Raw genomic sequence first — 19746 nt, 5'->3', positions numbered from 1 at the left:
GAAGTCCTAACGCCACCCCTGTGGATGTGGCCTCCTTCGGAGGCAGGGTCTTTGCCGATGTAAATAAGCTAAGGTGGTCTTACTGGAATAAGGATGGCTCTCAGCACTATGGCAGGTGTCCTTAAAGGGGCGGGAGGTTTGGACCTGGAGACGCAGAGGAGCCAGAGCCAGAGCGTGGCCTGACGCAGCCCCGAGGAGCGCCACGGGCTGCGGGCAGCCAGCGGAGGCCGGGAGAGGCTAGACTGGATTCTCCCTTGGGGCCTGCAGAGGGACCAGCCTGCCGAGGCCTGGATTTTGGGTTTCTGGCCTCCAGAACTGTGGGACCATGCATTTCTGCCGTCCTAAGCCACCTGTGGTGGAGCTGTGTTACGGCCGCCCCAGGGAACAAAGACAATCCCATGAGCATTGCCTGAGCCCGGCTAAGCGGCAGCCGCTGCTCGGGTGCCTGGCGGGTAGGACAGACCCGGCCTGGGACTCTCAGCCCTGCCGCCTGCAAAGAGAGGACAAGATGACATGTGTGTCTCGCCCATTGTCATGTGGGCCCCCAGGAGGGGCTTGGCCATGTGCCCACGCAGATTCCGGCTTATTCGTAGGTGTGTCCTGGGGCCTGAGGACCTTGTGAGGAGAAGATTTTTCCAGAACAATCTAGAAGATCTGGGATGGGGAGGGTGGGCAGGAGGCTGCCTGTGCAAGGGTGGAGGGGTGTGGTTTAAGGTTCAAGTTTGACGATAGCTTCCTGGACATGGTCTGAATGGGCTCAGGTGTCCCGCTCCCCAGGCGCTCTGCAGGGGTGGGCTGGGGGGCAGGTTTGTGTTCGAGGGCCCCGGGCTCTGAGTTGTTGTTGACCCACACATTCCAGCGTCTTTCCAAAAGCTGCTCTAATTAGCCTCACCTTTGGCCCACATGGACAGAGGCCTGAGGTGGAGTCTGCATTCTTATAAAGTGTTTAGAGTTATTCATAAGCGGGAGAGGCGCCCTTGATCATAGTTGAGTGAGTTATTTCGCTCTGGCCATGGTCAGCCTTGACAAACTTCTTCCTGTCTGTTTCCAACGTCCCCCCACCACTGCCCCACCCCAACCCATGGTCCTGCCCTCAGAACATCCTGAGGGAGGGCTGGTGACCTGGCCCACGTGCGCCTGTCATAGCCGCCCTCCAGCCTGGCCTCACCCGGCCCTGGTGATCGTGCCGTTAATGAGCCTTTTCAGAGGATGTTACTTCCCACTCACACTGACCCCTGGCAGGGCCCGTCCCCCGGGGACGTTTACAGCAGTTCTGTTCCCCTCCAAGGAACAACGCACCGATTACCACTGAATTTTGTAGGCGCACTTTGAAGTGAGGCTCCCTCTGCCTGGGGCTGACACCCATCTGAGTGGTGTGACCCCTTCTGACGGCAGACGCAGCGTTGGGAGTTGCGAGTGGGAAGGTGCCGGAGCCCTGGAATGCTCTTGGTTCTGACTTGCTCCTCTCTCTGCTCCTCTGTGGGCTCAGGAGGCTGCGGATGTGAAGGAAGAAAGGAGGGAAGGAGTCATGGGAGATGGAGGAATAAAACTTTCCTTCGAAGGCTGACTCTTGGATACTCCTTATTTTTCAAAATATTTTCTCTCCATGTTCAATTTGGATGGTCTGTTCTGTCTCCCGAGTCTTTTAAAAAATATTTATTTTTGTTTTATTGATTTCAGATCAGAGAGGGAGAGAGAGAGAGAGAGAGAGAGAGAGGAGAGAGAGAGAAGCATCAATGATGAGAGAGAATCATTGATCAGCTGCTCCCACATGCCCCACATTGGGGATCAAGCCCACAACCCGGGCATGTGCTCCTGACCGGCAATCGAATGGTGACCTCCTGGTTCATAGGTGTACACTCAACCATGGAGCCACACCGGCCGGACTAAACTTTATTTTAATTATAGTTAACATCTGGTTCACTGAGTCTTTCCCCTATTCTCTCCATTCTGCTGTTGAGCTTATCCACTGAGTTTTACATTTCAGTTATTGAACTTTTTAGTTCTTAAATTTCCATGTAAAAATATATTTTTTCTTAGTTGAGACTTTCTATGTCTTGCTGAAGCTTTTGAATTTTTATTTTTTATTATTTTACTTTACGTTTTAAATATATATTTTTATTGATTTCAGAGAGGAAGGGAGAGAAGGAGAGAGATATGAAACATCAAGGATGAGAGAGAATCATTGATCGGCTGCCTCCCGCACATCCCACACTGGGATTGAGCCTGCAACCTGGGCATGTGCCCTGACCGGGAATAAAACTGTGACCTCCTGGTTCATAGGTTGGTGCTCAACGACTGAGCTACGCTGGCCGGGAGGGGGGGGGGGGGGGCTTTTGCATTTTTAAAATTTGTTTAGTCATATTTACAATTGCTCGTTGAAGCCTTCTTATCCTGGCTGCTTTAAAATCTTGGCTGGATAACTCCAACGTCTCTGCCATGTCGTAGTTGGCATCTATTGGTGTCTTTAAAAAAAAAAAAAATTTATTGATTTTTTTTACAGAGAGGAAGGGAGAGAGATAGAGAGTTAGGAACACCGATGAGGGAGAAACATCGATCAGCTGCCTCCTGCACACCCTCTACTGGGGATGTACCTGCAACCAAGGTACATGCCCTTCCCGGAATCAAACCCGGGACCCTTCAGTCCGAAGGCCAGTGCTCTATCCACTGAGCCAAACCGGTTAGGGCTATTGGTGTCTTCTTTTCACTCAGTTTGAGGTCCGCCCGGTTCTCACTATGATACGTGGTTTTCAGGTGAGGCCTGTGACAGGCGACAGGTGCTGTCCTGTAACTGCCGGGGCTACGGTGCCTGGGCTCCTGCCTGTGCTGTGCTGGGCAAAGGTGGGGCCAGTTTCCCTCTGATGTTTGGCTGGAGCAGAGCGGTTATTGTCTAAGTTTTCTGACCTGCTAGGCTGCTCCTTTAAATGCCTGCTGTATTTTTATTGGCGAGCCTGGTCCCCTTGCAAACCTTATTTACAAGTGAAGTTCCTTTTCTCAATCTCTGTGTCCTCCTATGTTAGAGCCTGAGGGGGTGGCCAGCACAGTGGGGACACGTGGGAGAGGACCTGACCCCGTGAGTGTGGCCGTGGGTGGGCCTCCATGAGTCCTGGGAACCAGGGATGGGGTGGCCTGGCTTTCCTTCTCTGGATGGGGATTGTTCCCAAGTCCAGCCCACCTCTGGGACATGAGGGTCAACTCACCTGGGGAAGGTGAGGGGGGCAAGGGGGGATGGGACAGGGCATGGTGAATGGATCGTTTGTGTGTTATGAGAGGCCCAGACCCACTGCAAGGGAGGGGCCAAGCGGAGAGCTGAGAAATCATAATAAAACACCTCTCCCGGGAAACCACTTAAATGAATCACTGCTAAGGTAAGAATAACCCTTTTGGCAAATGCATTTTCTCTGCCCAAGCCAAAATATATTCAGTCCTACAAAGGGCCCTGTGACAAGCTGAGGGGCCGGCCCCGCTAAGTGGTCGTTCTTGCGGCTCTTAAATTCTGTTCTTCTCGAGGGGCTGGGCCTGGCCAGGAATTTAGAGGGCCCTGATGCTTAGTGAAACATCCTGGGGCTGTATTTGCTTAACAGATACATGCATTTATGGGGTCCTAGCCAGAGCAAAACAAGCTTTTAAAGATACCTTTATATTGATCTCATTTACAGTTTCCTATTAAGAGGTTTGTTTTGGGGAGGTGGGCAAGAGAATTGAAAATCCTCCGAAGAATGCGATGTTGGTGGCCCAGGTTGGCTGAGGGTATTGGGAGTTGTGGATCATTTTCTCTGTGTTAAACCATACTCCATGCACGTGGTCACTACTGCCTGGAGCAAAGGCCCGGGGCTGACAAATGAGTTCACCTCTTTCCACATGCCGAACTCAGACTCCAGGTGCACATAGCAGCCTGGGGGTGGCTGGGGGGTCTCCCCAGCAGCTACCCCTCTGGCCAGGTGAGGCCTGACCTTACTCCTCTGCTGCAGGGAAGCCTGCCTGGAGGCGGTTCTGATGACCAGGGTCAGGCCACACACACACACACACACACACACACACACACACACACACACACACGTATTATCTCATTGAAAGCTGGGAGTATCTCACTCCCTTTTTCTAGATGAGGAAACTGAGGCACAGAGAGGCTAAGAAATTCCCCCGGGGTCACACAGCAAGTGACTGGTAGAGCCCAGGTAAAACCCACTTTGCTTTGATTCCAAAGCTGGGACTTCTGAATAACTTCGGTGCGGGCCATTTCATCACAATGAATGCCACAAATGGTGTGGGTGCAGGCCTCAGACCTCGGGCCTCGGACTGAGGCCCTCCACGGCAGGCGTCCACCACTGGCCTGAGCGGTGGGGGGGGCCCTCTCTGCAATGGTGCCTGAGAAGAAACAACTTCTGAAAAACATATGGGTTTGCTGACTGAGCATTTTATTCTGCTACTCTGCCTTTTTATTGACTAAAGTGACTTTTGTAAAGCAGTTCTAGAAGGAGGTGGGTGAAGTTTCTATGGACCTCCCGCTTTGTCCATAGATGGCCACGTGACTCTTGCCCCCCTGCAGTGGAAGGTGGACAGACTTGATGGCTGCAGATAGTTAACCAGCTTCAACCTGCTGTATCTATCTATCTATTTGTTTGTTTATTTATAAAATTTATTTTTATTGATTTCAGAGAGGAAGGGAGAAGGAGAGATAGAAACATCCATGATGAGAGAGATTCATCTAGGGGCTGCCTCCTGCACACCCCCTACTGGGGATGGAGCCTCAAACCTGGGCGTGTGCCCTGACTGGGAATTGAACCATGACCTCCTGGTTCATAGGTCAATGATCAATCACTGAGCCACACCGGCCTGGCAAGGGGAGCTGTGACATTTAATAGTCATTTCAGTTAAGTCAGACAATTCACCTGCCACACGCCCAGCTTCCCTCCCACCTCTCTGGCGGCTCCATCTGCCAGGCTCCCCTAAACACTGGCGACCCCTGAGGGCAGTCCTGGTCCCTTCTCTTCTCCCATGGATGTAAACTCATCCAGGCGGCTCCAATGGTCCCGGGGGGGGGGGGGGGGGGGGCCCAGCTCCAGTGTCCTGCTGTATTTAATGGACCCGGGAGACAGCTGCCCCAAGGGGCGTCCAGCTGGGCTGGGCCCTGCCCCTTATCGCAAAGCTGTTTTAAAGACATGCCTCGGGGCCCAGCGAGGTGCTGGGAGGAAAGTGGCGAGGTGTGTAGATAGGAAACACCTGTTCCAGAGCATTGAGCTTGGTCAGGTATTGTTTTATATTTGTGTGTTTTTTTTTCCTTTCGGTTCATTCAAACTCAATATGGTGGTGAAATTAAGTACATCATCAGCCTAAAGCTACCAAACCAAATACATAAATGGTGGGATTTGAAAAATATGTACTAGCGTGGGGAGTCTGGCCTGGGGCCAGCCCAGCTAGTGCACAATGGGTCAGTGTGTGCTTGGGCCCTGAGCTGAGACCACAGGCAGGGGGTCATGTCCGGGGAAGGCTCCACGGGCCCAAGGCAACGCTGCGGGGCTCTAAGCTGCAGACGTGAGCCCCTGAGGCCTGCTGTCGTCAGGGGTGAGGTGAGCAATGCGGTGTGGCTGGGCGTGGGGAGCTGCAGGGGAAGGTGTGGAAATCTGACACAAATGCAAATGTTTTACCTCCTAAATCACCTTGGTCTTTGCAGTTGAAATTGATCCTGAACTTCCCACCCCAGTATCTCCCAGGGGTGCGGGGAGCCCGGCTGCTTCTCGCTTTCCAAACTCACAAGTCGTAACTCTTCCTCCTGCTGCAGCCAGTCGCAGGCTGAGTTCTGAACTCGCGGAGTCGCGAGAAAACGCTGAGACTGTCCTGGGACCGGCCACCTCCACGCTCCCTGCAGACGGGGAGTGGCCTCGGGCACTTTTGTCTGGGGCTTGGCCTTCCTCTGGTTCTCTCTGGCCCTCGGGTCCCCTCAGGTGCGATGCACTGACCACCGTCAACCCACCAAGCCGAGGCCAACCAGGGCCCTGCTCACAGCTGCCCTCCCGGGCATGTCCTGTCCACGCAGAGGGACGGTGGCTCCTGAGAAGCCAGTCTTAAACGTATTGTCCGATGGCCAGGATGCTAGGACACCCCTGGTGGACCCAGGGCCTGGGACACGTGGTCTGCAGCGCCCATGGGGGTGAGTCTGCGGAACCCGTCCAGCGGCCTCTGTCCTAGTTGTTTCGTTGTTCTCAGGCCTCTTCTGAGTGTCCGCGTCAGCTGCAGGCAGGCCGCTTCCCAGGAGTGAGCATGAGTGAGCCAGGGCTGCTGTGACACGCTGTGCTGCTCATGCATTAATCACACCAGTGCTGCGTCGGCTCATGGACACCTGTCACTCCCAGCCTCTGTGCATCTGCTGAGTCACAGGGCCAGACCGAATCCCCGCTGGGTTCCATCTCCACTGCAAATGAGCTCTCCTGTCCACAGTGGTTCTGTTACCATCACCCGGCACTGATCCTACAGCGCAGGGGTGGGGAACCTTCTGCCAAGGGCCTTTGGAGACTTACAACATCGTCTGTGGGCCTCACAAAATGATCAACTTAAACATTAGCCTGCTGTATATGGTCAAACATTTATTAACGCACCCCTAATGGTCTGGGCAGGGCCAGACCAAATGATATTGCAGGCCTTATACGGCCCACGGCCGGCCGTTCCCCACCCCTGCTGTAGCGACATCTCCACTCGGGGACTCTTGGTTCTCCCGCCATCATCGTCCCACAGGCCCTGCCCACAGCTCTGTGTGTCTGCTCCGGTGTGACTGTGTGACAGGCTTCGTGTGGCCTGCGTGGCCTGCAGCCTCCGTCTTCGAGGGAACTGGGAACAGTGGCATTAGCCTTCCTGTGTCAACACTGGGTCTCTGTTATAAATTAAGAGCCAGGCACACAACACGAATGGCCGTAAACCTCGTGGCTTGCCACAACGTGCCCTTACTCTCTTTCAGTCCAGAGGTCAGCAGGGTCTGGGGTAAACGGGGAAGGTCCTGCAATTCTGAAAGTGGAGGCGGGCCAAGGGCTTTTGTTCCTCACGTCGTCTCCATCTCGGACAGGAGCTCGTCCTTTCATTCCCAGGTGATCTGCCCCTTCCAACCGCTGCCTGCTGCCAGCTGCTTCCCCGAAAAACTGTGGTAACGGTTCTTCACCAGCTGTAACTGCTGTTTGGTGCCAGGCTCTGCCCCGGGCACTCCGCACACCTCCCAGGTGGCTGACTTCACTCCTCTCAGCCACCCTGAGAGGTGGGGCCCAGGTCCTACAGCGAGTGAGTGGGCAGCGCTGGGCCCTGAACTTGGCCTCTGACCTGGGGCCTCTCTGGGGCCTTCTGGTTAGCCCCTGTGGTCAGAGCAGTGAATCCTTTTTCTTTGATTCCTGAGGACAGAGCTGGGGTGTCTGCCCGGTGCCTCCCAGGGGGTCTTGCTGGGGAGGGTGGTGGGTGTGAGCACCCATGTGACCACTTAGAAAGGGGTGCTGTGGGGGTGGGGGGGGCCCCAGGAGGTGGGACTGCAGAGCTGTGCTCACTGCCACCTCCAGCCCTGCCCCCTGGAGGCAGCCACACGGTTCCGGGGCTGTCAGGCGTGGTTGCCTTCCTTTGTATGTTTTCTCTTATTTTTTTTTTTTTTGGGGGGGGAAGAGTCTAGAGACTTAAAAAGCTTTGTATCTTCTCACTGTTTGGACACCACAAAATGGGGAGAGTATTAAAAAAACCTCTCAAACTACGATGGAGCAGAAGGGCTTTAAAAATTGAGTAGGTGATTTTTATGTTGTGCGCACTTAGTATAAACAAGCTGAACAAACCCGAGTGCCCTCTTGTTCTCTATTTATGTTGAATGCGATGGTTTTGTGGAAAAGCCGCGTTTTTACGACTCTGAAGTGCCTACTTCTGTCCCCCGAGGAACATTGAGTCTCGTCTTATTTACTGCGCTGGGTATTAACACTCAGAGTCTATTAAGGAATTTTCTCCAGGGCTGCGGCACTCCCGGGCTGTGACAGGACCGTGGTGTAGGTAGGAGGTGATATTAAAGTCCAGACACGTAGGGCGGGGAGCCGAACATGACCCCGAATTCCAGGGGACACATTAACTCTGGGCCCACGGCCGCCATGCAGACAGGCCTCACCTCCCGCACCACCAATTCCACTCCCAGCGTGAAGGATGAGGTGGGAACCCACGCTGTTTCCCGGCAACGAGGCCTGAGCTCGGGTCCGGAGTGTGGCAGTCCATCTGCTCCATTCAGAAGTGACAGTGCCCGCGGGGTCCCGTGCTGCCTGCCGGGGAGGAGCCGCCGAGGGACCACAATTCATGGCTCCTCTCTGACTGAGGCTGCCTTGCCCCTCAAGGGCACGGCAGGGGTGGGGGACAGTTGGCTGCTATGCCACGCTGGCCCTCCTGGGAAGTGTGCGGGAGCCCCCATCCCAGCGTCCAGGGCAGTGGTGAGGGCGGACCCCTGTGGCTCCAGTTTCAGGAGCAGGAGGCTGGGCACGGGGACGCTCTCGGTCTGGTGGGGCCACAGACGGACTCGGGGTCTCTTGGGTCTGAAGTGAGACCCCAGCAATGGCATGGATGTGAGTGGGGGCTGGGCAGGCACTCTGGTCTGGAGCTGGGGGGCTTGGCCAGCCTCTCGGAGATTCTGGGCAGTTGGCAGGGAGGGTGCTGCTCTGCGGTGACCTGGCTTTCAGGAGCCTCGGCTGCCGCTGCACTTTAATGTCCAGGGGCAGGAGGTGGACCACAGCCATGGCCTGGAGCCCAGGAGGTTCCTGCTCCCCATTCATCGTCGCTGTAGGATCCTCAGCCACGACTGTGGTCATGGGACCCCAGAAAAGGTGACACAGGGTCCCGGTCAGCCTTGTTCCACCCGGGGCTTGACTGAGCAGCTCCCGATTGCCCCACACCCAGCATGGCTCGTGGGCAGGCTGGGTCAGAGACGTGGGGGTCCAGTCGTGGGTAAAGCTGAGATGAGACGTCTCTTTATGTAATGCCTGACACCGGGACCCCATGTTCAGTCTTTGAGGGGGGGCCCCCATTGTGGGAGTCGGAACCAGCAGAGGAACAACTCAGCTCGAGCGGCTCAGGTGACTCAGCAGACGCCCAAGGAGCAAGGGAGTCAGCTGCCCAGTGGGGCAGGCCCCACACCCACAAGCCTGCAGCCGGGCCTGTGGGCACACTCCATGACCACGGAGCTACATTCCCCCGCCTCACCGCTTAGCTCTTTCTCCACCACCATCCTCTCTTCATGTCTTAGCCCAAACCTAGGGCAGCCTGACACGGAGGGAGACAGCATGAAGACCGCACGCCAATGACAGACAGAACCGTCGGCTCTGCAGAGAGTAGACGCAGCCCAGGGGACATGAACAAATGTTTAAATTGAAGTGTAAGCTACATGTGGGGCAGATGTTAACTAGACTTACTGTGGTGATCATTTCTCAGTATACACAAATATTGAGTCATTAGGTCGTACACCTGAAACTAATAACATGTTGTATGTCAATTATACGAAATAAAAAAATGTGAAAGAACACAAAAAATAAATTATAATTAAAAATTATAATTAGAATTTAAATGAAGTTAAAGTAGATTTAAAAATTAAAATTAGAAAGAATTATATTAGTATCCTCATAGAGAATTAAAATATATTACATCTATAGAATAAATGTTATTAAAAGAAGAATATTTTAAAAGCAAGAATGAGCTGGAAAAAAAAAAAAAAAAAAAAGAAGGCCCAGACACATGGCCAGGTTGAGCCATCCCGCTGTCTCCTGCCGTTTGAACCACGGTGGCTATGGCGACAGACCTTGCAGAGCAGAGATGAGCTTTCCTCACGGGGCCTCCCTCATCACTGACCTACAGGATTGTGAGCATAATAAAATGGTCTTTACACCACTAGCTCTCGGGGTGACTTGTTGCACAGCAAATATAAACTGGAACAGTGAATTTCTCCCTGTTACATTTATTGTTATTATAATTATCAATTAACTTCTTTGAGTCTCAGTTTCCCTTATCTGTAAAATGAAAATAACACTTAATTTAAGGCTCAACTAACATGATATATGTACAGTACTTACTTAGCACAATGACTTAGAGAACACTTAAAAAAGGTTGCTTGAAAAAAGGTAGCTAGATGTATATATTTCTGCATGTTTTCTTTCATTTACTTGAGAATACGAGGCAGCTTTTTCCTGAACTTTAATTTCTTGCAGTAAGTGTTTTGGAGTGTTCTCTTCATCTGCTTTCTTGCTATATTTTGTTTTTGGTTTTGAATTTTTTTCTTAGGTTAAGATGCTGGCTTTCTTCTGTTTTATCCATCTTCGAGAGACAGCAGTTTCCTATGGGTTTTCCGTTTGCCCCAAATCAGTGAGAACAAAAACCCTTGACTTGCATGCCAGGCCTGAGACTCCTGCCTTCAGCCTAGGAGTCCTCTCTGCACATCTTCAGCCGCCCCCCAGCCCCGGAGCACCCGTCAGTGGCTGCAGCTTTTCCTGATTTCAGAGTCCATGATCTTTTCTCCTCCTCCTCCTCCTCCTCCTCCTCCTCCTCCTCCTCCTCCTCCTCCTCCTCCTCTTCCTCCTCCTCCTCCTCCTCTTCCTACTCCTCTTCCTCCTCCTCTTTCTCCGTGGTAGCGGATAAGAGAGAGGGTGTTTTGGGGTTTCATTTGTGTAAGAACATATGTTATTTTTATAAATGTACATTGTTACGGCATTTTTCTTTCTTTCACCAGTCAGGATGGCAGGACCTGCCCGAGCCCTGGAGTTTGTCGAAGCTAATCAACAGAACCGCTCGCTCCTTGGTCCATTCAAGGGGCAGCCCATCTGCTGGCTCATGGGATGGCTGTTCTCTCACATCAAAGCTCTTGCTTCTTCCAAAAGCCCATCCAGCTTTGGAGCCAGAGACTCATCAGAGAAGAATTCCCGCCTCGTCGGAGGTTCTGGAAGGACTGATGAGAATCAGCAGACCATTTCCTCAGAGTCCTGCAGGGTTTCAATAGTTTTCATGGCATTAAACACCCTTGCAGACTCGGGAGGGTTAAATGGGAAGTTGTCGGTACTTGATGGGATAATGGTTAGCTCCTTCTAAAACCGCCCCGGATCCGATGGGGTTCCCCAGTCCCCAGGAGGAGCAGCGGGAAGCCGCTCTAATTAGGTTGGACTTTCCTCCGTACTCAGGCTGCGTCTGACTGTCACTCTGAGTGCCTCCACCTCTGAGGCAAATGGAGGATCCGAGTGCTTGACATTAAAGCACATTTCACACATGTGCTGATGCATTTATTCATACTCACGCACGTGTGCACACGCACACCCACACAGAGGCCAGGCCGTGCGCGTGTGGTGTAGACTTCACTCCTCCCTCCTCTCTGTGGCACGAAGCCGAGCTGGGTCGTCTCTGTTTATTTTCACATGGAGGGACTCATCAGTTAAATGTCCAGCTTTGAGATCAGGCAGATCGGGAGCTGCTCCTGCTACTCATCTCATTGCTTCAGGCTCCACTCTGGGCCCCTGTTAGGGATTCTTCGATCCCCAGTATTTTGACAAGAATCGTACACTGTTTCTTACCCAGAGGGAGCAAAGGAACAGTCGGGTTTCTCTCTGTCCTGCAGGAATCCCTCTGGCTCTGGGGTTGTTTCTGCTCTCTTAAGACCCCGCCCCACCCAGGGAGGCTGTACCAGCCCCAGTGGCCAGGGTGCTGAATTCTGAGGTTCCTGTCCCACACTCAGGGCTGGGCCCCTTGGGGATCTGTAGAAGGTCACAGAGCCTCTTCCTGGAGGTGTGTGCGCACACCACACACACCCATGTGCACACACACATATGCACACAAACACACGCACACAACTTCTGGTCTACGGGGCAGGGCCTGGCCGAGCCTGATATTAAAGACCAGAGGTGAGGCCTAGGTGGGCAAACAAGCCCTTGCTGATGAGTGATGATCTGGGTGTGTGTGTGGGGAACCAGCTTCCAGCCCATTCCCTCTCCCACCGCCCAGCCCGGGTTTTCCTTCTTACCCCGAAGGGGTCTTCCTCCCAGTCCAAGAGGCCTGGCTTGGCCCGGAGTGGAGGCTGGTGGGACCTCTTAGGGAGCGTCACTTTGCTCACTCACCTGCGGCCCTGGTCTCAGGGGACCCAGCCACCGGCAACTGCTGTCCCCTGAGGTGACCCCGGCAGCAGGGACTGTCCTCTCCACGCGCCCCCGCCCCCCTTGTCGGAGCCTGTTTCCCCTCTGCAAACTCACAGGGAGAAGCACGCTTTTACGGCCCATCTGGGGACAGAGATTCGAACCAAAGCTTCCTTTGCTTTTCGTGGTAACCATTTGGGAGAACTTGGGCGCAGAAAGGTTCGCCGATGAGCCCAGGTTGGTACAGATCTCGGTGACGAAGCTGGGCTGGGGCTCCAGACCCTCGCTTCCCCTTTCTCTCTCCTGTGCTGGGACACATGGGAAAAGTCATCAAGCAGGGACTGTGTACACACGCCGCCCTACACCCACCGATGGAAAGGTGGGCAGGGGAGGGAGTGTGTGGTCCGCAGCCCTGCTCTCCTCCTTCCTCTCCTGCCTCGGCCTGGCCCCAGCTGAGAGGAGGAGGGCACAGGGAGCCAGGTGACGTAGCTCTCCAAACTGTGGGCCATGCTGGGCCCGCTCCTCATCTTCCCGTGAGTACAGTAAGAGGAAAACCAGAATCAATAATCACTGCATTTGTTCATGATTAATTAAGTGGTGGCCTTGGTCAGAGCTCTTGGGGTGTGTGGAAGGGATGAAGTGTATAGTGATGGAGGGAAAGGGAGATGTTGAGTACCACAGCCTTCGGGGCTTGCTGTAAAGAGGAGCTGAGAAATGGGGTGGGTTCTGGAGGAGGAAGGGAGTGAGCGAGGGGAAATCACAGGGTGTTCATGCCTCCGAGAAAACCATCCTGGGGAGACTGAAGGCGCGGCAGTCAGAGGAGCAGTCCTGGGCCCAGGAGGGGTGCCTTAGGGCAGAGCACGGATAGGTGGGAAAGCCCAGGATGTGGACACACACACACGCAGGAGGGTGTGTGTGTGTGTGTGTGTGTGTGTGTGTGTGTGTGTGTGGTGGTGGCTTCTCTGACTGCAAAGTGAGGAGCAGGTGGGACTGTTAGAGTTTCTGAAAGACAGAAGGACATTATATTAGAAGAGTGTTTAGTGACATTGAGCATGTTACTGATATATTACAGGAAAAAGGCAGGTCACAAGATGACTCTTACAGTTTGGTAAATATGTACATATTGATTATATACTATAGAAGAAACATAAGAACAAAACAGTAAGAATAATTATCTCTAAGTGGTGGGATTTACAAGTAATTGTTCTCCTTTTGGAGGCTCAGTTCTGTTTCTAAACTTTTTACTATAAGCATATATTAATTTCACAATTAAAATGTTATTTGAAAATAAAATGGAATGACTGAAGAAACGATTTGGTCTGGAATAAAAAACTTGGGGATATGCAACAATTATCTTAAAGTATTGGAAGAAATGTCACATAAGAGAGGGATGTTGACTTCATTTTTGCCGATGGGGATGGAGAGGCGGATTACAACTGAAACAAACAAAAAAGCAAATAACTTTCTATTCACAAAATTGTTCAAAGTGGGATGGGCTAACTCAGAGGGTTGTGTGTTCTCTGTCATAGGAAGACCCTTTACCCTGACAGGGAGGTGGCAAGATTTCAGGTGCAGGATTGATGATGCTGATGATGCTGATAGTGATGATAGTGGTAAAGATGGTGATGGTGGTGATGGTGGTGATGATGGTGATGATGATGGTGGTGATAGTGATGATGATGATGGTGATGATGGTGATGATAGTGGTGATGATGATGGTGATGATGATGATGATGATGATGGTGATGGTGATGATGGTGATGGTGGTGGTGATAGTAATGGTGATTATGACATAATCTTTTACCTTACACTAGTGGCCCAGTGCATGAATTTGTGCACAATGAAAGGAAATTAATTAGAAGAAATCTTTTAATATTGTTATTTGCCCTTTCTCTATAATAGACTAGAGGCCAAGTACACAAAAATTTGTGCACTTGGTGTGGGGGTCCCTCAGTCTGGCCTGTGCCCTCTCACTGTCCGGGAGCCCTTGGGGGATGTCTGACTATGGCTTAGGCCTGCTCTCCCCATAGTCAGACATCCTTAGCACTGCCACGGAGGTGGGAGAGGCTCCTGCCACCGCCGCTGCGCTCCCCAGCCTTCAGCCCGGCATCCGGGAGCGCACTGACCACCAGGGGGCAGCTCTGGCCCTGTCCCCCATCGCCTCGCCACTGCTGCTGCTGCCAGTCACTGCCGCCCTTTGATCGCCGTCCCTTCCTTCTGCCTGCTGGCACCTGCCTTGGCTGGCCTGGCGCCGCCTGCTCACTGGCCCCTCTACCCCTGCTGACTGATCATTCCACCATTTGGTCAATTTGCATACTAGGCTTTTATTATATAGGAAGTGTCAATGAAATTCATGATCGACAGTGACAGGTCGAAACACATGCATGCGATAGGCGCCAGAGAGAGCTTTATATGTGTTGTGCATGCATGAGTCAACTTAGCCTTTTATATATATAGAATAAACTTGCTTAATTAGACCTGCTTTCTGACTTAGCTAAACTTTTTCCAGCCCAGTGAAGCACCCCAACTTCTCTTTCAGGTAACTGTCAGCAACACAGCAGTAAATATCAACATGAAGCAGATTATTATTGTAGATCATTCAGGGGGAACAAAGGGTAAAATATTTAACTGCAGCAGTGTTTGACTATATTCTGCACAGTGAGAAAACCTGAAGTCATTTTCAATGTCCACCATTTCTTACTTCTTTTCAGTTGGGTCAAGTTTCTAAGCTTTCTAAATCTCCGTTTTCCGGCTAATGAAAAGAAAATAGGATTCCACCGAGTCTCCTAGCTACCTACTCCAGGACTTCTGTGAGGATCAAATGAGACAAGGCACAGGAAAACACTTCACAGACATTTGGTTGCAGTGGCCATAAAGCAAGTTGTGCTCCTGGGCTGAAGAAACTCCATTGAGGGTAGTCGCTAGGGAGAGGAAGCCGGGCATTGCTATGTGACGTCATTACCGGTGCCCACAGACACTCTTTCTGGGCTGGGCTGGGCTGGGCTGTGGGCTGCATTTTGCGCCATGGGGTCTTGGCAGCGTCAGCTGCGATTTGGTGGGGTGTCGCTCTGGGGTGGTGGTGGGGCCTGTGTCCCACTTGGGGGAAGCCAAGTGTTGCTTTGTGGGCGCCAGGTCTGCAGTGCCGTTTCTCTGTAAATGGCCAGTGCTTGTCACGGCAGCTCCTGCATTGAACGTCTGCCCCCTAGTGGTCAGTGCGCATCATAGCGACCAGTCGGACGGTTGGACACTTAGCATATTATGCTGATAATGCATAAAATATTTCTTTCACTCCAGGCTGAAACTTGCCTGACCCTCTGGGGAGGCACTCAGGTGTTAAATCAATCACCCAGCAGAGCGAATGAGTCCAAGGTGAAACTTGACTCGGACCTTCCACTCTCAGGCCAGTGCTCTGCTCCCCTTTGATCCAAGGATGGTGGAATCTTGTGCAAACCTAAGGCACCTGGAAGAGCATTTTCTGTGGACCCCACTGCACATGCCCACATTTCCACAGGCCCAGGGAACTGTGGTTCCCTGTGGCCACAGCCTAAGCCCTCAGGACCAGGGTGATGTGGGATGAGGAGCAGGTCTGCAGGGACTGAGGAGGGAAGAGTGTTTCTGTAGGGGGACCAGTCTGTGCTGAGGGTGGAGCCTGAGCCCATATATCTGGGACCTTTCACTCCCCAGCAGCAGAGTGCCTGGACAGGTGGCCATGTTTCCCAGGGAGGGCCGAGCCACCCCCTGGAATCTCTCCTGGCATTCCACCTACCTTTCCATGTCTTAGCCTGGCCCAGGATATGGGTGCTCCTCTGTGTTTCCTTGGTGCCCAGCCTCTGCCTCCCCTTGTTCACGTGGCTTCAGGTCCCTCCCAGGCTCTAGCCCAGACCACCCTCCTGACCTCCCGACACCACCCGTTCCACCTGGCATCCTGCCACCTGTTTCATCACTTCATCCTGAACAGCCCCAAGCTGAGCCTCTCCCCCATGCTGCTCCCACCCCTGCTCCTGAGCCTTGTTCCCGAGGGAGCTGGTGGCCTGGCTGTCCCTCCTGTCTAATCCCAGGTCCTGTTGTTTATTCTTCCCCAACAGTCCTCAGAGCTGCCTCCTCTGCCAGCCACTGTAGGCCCTTGTCTCCTGTTCTGGGTGCGGTGACCTCTGCACTGGCTGCCTGCCTGCAGTCTCTCATCAGGGCCGCGCCTCACTTTCTGGGTGGGTCACACCCCCTGCTGAAGCTCCCGGGGCTCCCACGACAACAACCCCCCCCCCCTCAGGGGGCATTAGGTCTTGATGCTCCTTCAGTGCATCTTTTTTCTGCTCGTTCACAGTTTGGCTCAGACAATATGGGGCTCCTTCCAGGTCCCCAAATAATCCCACTTTCTCATGTCTCCAGGTTCCACAGGCTCTGTCCTTTCCATGGACTGGTCTTCCCTCTCCCTTCACTTGGCAAACTTCTCTCTGTCCTTCAGGCTCAGCCTGCCCTGCTCCTGTCGGGGTGAGTACCCCCAGCATCCTGCCATCAGAGTCTGTTGCAGCCCTTGTTCCCCTAATCGCAGCCGGCTCTCAGTGTGCGTGCTGGGCATGTGAATAAAGGAGGGAGGCAGCGAGGGAATGGATGGGATGTACAGGGTGGCGCAGGCTTGCCGTGCAGAGCTGGGATTTCCATCATTCAGCACGGGTCTGCGTCCAGAGCCAGGGTCCCGGCTGCCTACAAGGCAGGCACAGGCCCTGCCCCGGAGTGGGAGGAACACAGGCCTGTGGACGCTGGTTCTGTGCTCTTCCCAAGGCGCCGCAGAAGGGCGGCTCCACGGCCCTGTGGACAGTCTGCACCTTCAGCTCCAGGGAGTGAAGTGGGTCGGAGGCCCGGCAGCCCCCGCTGTTGGAGGCACTCACCCTGCTCCGACCTGTTGCTGTCACCAGGAAGCTCGTGGTTGCTTGCCTCTTGTTTCCTAGCGGCCACTGCTAGAAAGGAGACAGCAGGGGGCTGACCGGCTCCCTCTGTGCGCCAGAGGCCTGCAGGGGACAGGAGAGGGAGCTCCAGACCCCGCCTCAGCCCATCAGAGGGATGGTGCGCACCCGGCAGAGGATCCGTGGATGCTGGCCCGGAGTGGGAAACGGCCTCGCTATTAGGCAACAGCACAGACCTTTTTGTTTCTCTGCTCCTTCCCAAGTGGCAGAAGATCAAGGCCCCGGGCTTGAAATAACACAGGGGAAATAGCTTGCAGGCGCGCATCTGGAGGCCAGAAGGCTTTTAATAGCCGCGCTGGGGAGGGAGTCAGGAGGGGTGCGAGCCTGGGCACTGACTCCCGAACTCTTCTCTATGGCTTCCCATGCCCAAGGCAAGACGCGTGTCTGTCCCGCTGAGGGGTGTCCACCCGAAGGCAGGCTCTCCTTTGTGACCTCGGGGGGCGCGGCCTTTCTCATCTGCCGCGGCCACAGCGCCCGCCCAGGTCCTCGCTGCAGGCTCTTGGCCTTGTCGCCACCCTCACATTTCTTGGGTCCCTGATGCCATCCTCATGCCAGACCTCCTCGGGCACAGCTCTCGGCTGAGTCCTCCAGGCCCGGGGCTCACTGGGGTCTACATCAGGACTGTGGCAGTCTGGCGGGTCATGTGCTGACACACGTCTGTCCGTACTCGAGGCTGAGCGAAGCAGACTTCCCTCGTGGGCAGTGGAATGAGCCTGGTCCTGGGGGAGGTTGCATCGTGGCCACGGTCAGTGCGTTGGGGGCATGATGATGTCTTACGTCCGAAAAAGGAGGCCTCTTGTTTTCCCGTGCGCATGATTCTTTGGGCTGGAGCCTTAAAATCAGCGAGAAGGGACCTTACAGTTCTGGGAAGCCGGGTGAGGAGAGAGGGCCTCATTTTCTACCCTCTACACTGACAGCTATCAAAATGGCACCCCGCTCGTAAGGAGCTACAGGAAACACCCACGACTGGGCCACAGCGCAGGCCCCCACACACGGTGCCATTTCCTGAGCACCTGCCGTGTGCCAGGCGTGGCCCACCGGAGTCACGTCCCTGCAGGAGGAGATGGTGCTGGGGGAGGGCTGGGGAGCTGCTCGAGGCCACACAGCTGGTCAGAGCTGAGGTTTGAATCCAAACCTTCGTGACTACCTCCGCTTGGACTTTGCAGACCCTGGTCTCCTGAGGTCCCCGTGAAGGAATTACCCAGCCCGGTCCAGATGCTTTCTCAGAGATCACGTTTCCCTGAGCACCGTTCGGGTCTCGTCACCTCCCACCTCAGGCGCTGGCAGTGGCTCTCCTCCTTGGCAGCCCTTTCGGATGGCAGGAGTGACGGATGACTTGGGACGCGGAGCTGCTCATGAATCCAGCCCTCGGCAGAAGGACGGCTACGTGCAGGGAAGTCAGACGGATGGGACGTGCCTGTCGTCTGGCTCTGAGTGGGTGGGTGAACCCGCGAAGCCAGCTGTCCAGGCTCTCGGCTGTGCTGACCGGGGCTCAAGCCACTGGATGGCCTTGCTTGGTTGGGTGCAAATGCTCAGCATGTCCTGTTCCAAACCACCCGACACATGGAAGGTGCTGAGCAGGGGCTGGGGAGGAGCCTGGGCCTAACACCAGATCTCAACACCACCGAGGGCACGTGGGCGGGGGTGGGGGGTCAGCCCTGGGCCGGCTGAGCAAGGTGCCTCCAGGAGGCTGGAGTTGGAATGCGGGAGACCAGCCACCCCAGCACAATACTCCTCAGGAACTCAGAAGAGTGGAAACCCCAGTGCATGGTGGGAACAAGAATCGCACCCCCTGGGGAGGGGACACAGGGAGAGAAAGCCTGCAGGGAGGCATCTTGAGGGAGGAAACCAGGGGACGCAGTAAAGCAGGGAGCATGGTGTTAATTTTCATGTATTCCAAGCCCTGGGAAACATAGGTGGCTTTAGGGGTCCGTGACCGAGTCCCATTTTGTACATGTTCAGGTCACTCCCTTTATTTAGACTGGCGGGCGGTGCCCGTGCAGCAAAACTACCGAGCCAGTGGCTGAGCGGGGCCGGGGCTGGAGGTCGCCCGCGGCTCCCCTGGTTCCTGGACTAGAGTTCAGGTTTTACTAACGGCAGGTGTCGGAATGTCCTGGGAGGCCCTGTCTCGGGGTGACTTTGCAGCCCTCCTGAGACCTAGTTCCTTTTTCTCCATCGGTGAGTGCTGGTGACGGGGAGGGAGCTGCTCCGTGCCCCTCTGTGGCCATCGCTCTGGTTGTGGCTCCCAGGCGGGGCACCTCATCCCGTCGGCCGCTGTTCTCACCAGCTGTAGCCTGGTCTTAGCCAAGCTCTCTGATTATATTCTAGGGGTCCTATGAGGTCTTCTACGACCCTCAGAGCCGCCCCGTGGCCCGCGCAGGAGTGGGCCCGGCCCTGGGAAACCAGCTCACCTGCTTCCACGCCTGCCCAGGCCTGAGCGCAAGGCCTTCTGACCTCTGACCTCTGCTGCGTCTCCCAGAGTGTGGCCTCGCTCGCTCTTTTCAGGGCTGCGGGGAGTATATTCTTATTTCCACATTTATTTGGTCACTTTAATGGGATTTGGACAGAAGTTGTAAATGCTGTCATCCGCCATTTTGAACTGGAAGTCAAGGACCCTCACACATGCAGATTCTTTTAGACAATTAGACTTTCTGAGGCAGAATAATATTTTGAAACATGATCTG

General features: G+C 54.1%; 1 protein-coding gene across 6 annotated transcripts in view; it reads left to right on the top strand.

Annotated features, from left to right (window-relative positions):
* Positions 1 to 11238, top strand: part of ASB1 (ankyrin repeat and SOCS box containing 1) — a 39444-nt gene extending 28206 nt beyond the window's left edge. For 2 of the 6 annotated variants that reach the window (XM_054723056.1, XM_054723059.1), the window contains exon 6: positions 10715 to 11238. In XM_054723056.1, coding sequence (XP_054579031.1) covers positions 10715 to 11070 — 356 coding nt within the window. In that variant the 3' untranslated portion in view covers positions 11071 to 11238. The remainder of the gene's footprint in view (positions 1 to 10714) is intronic. The other 4 variants (XR_008557428.1, XR_008557430.1, XM_054723060.1 and 1 more) reach the window with 4 other exon arrangements.
* Positions 11239 to 19746: the final 8508 nt, after the last annotated feature.

The sequence above is a fragment of the Eptesicus fuscus genome, chromosome 11, assembly GCF_027574615.1.
Source record: "Eptesicus fuscus isolate TK198812 chromosome 11, DD_ASM_mEF_20220401, whole genome shotgun sequence".
NCBI classification, from domain to species: Eukaryota; Metazoa; Chordata; class Mammalia; order Chiroptera; family Vespertilionidae; genus Eptesicus; species Eptesicus fuscus.
The sequence above is the reverse complement of the archived record's forward strand: the minus strand, read 5'-3'. Positions and strand labels throughout refer to the sequence as shown.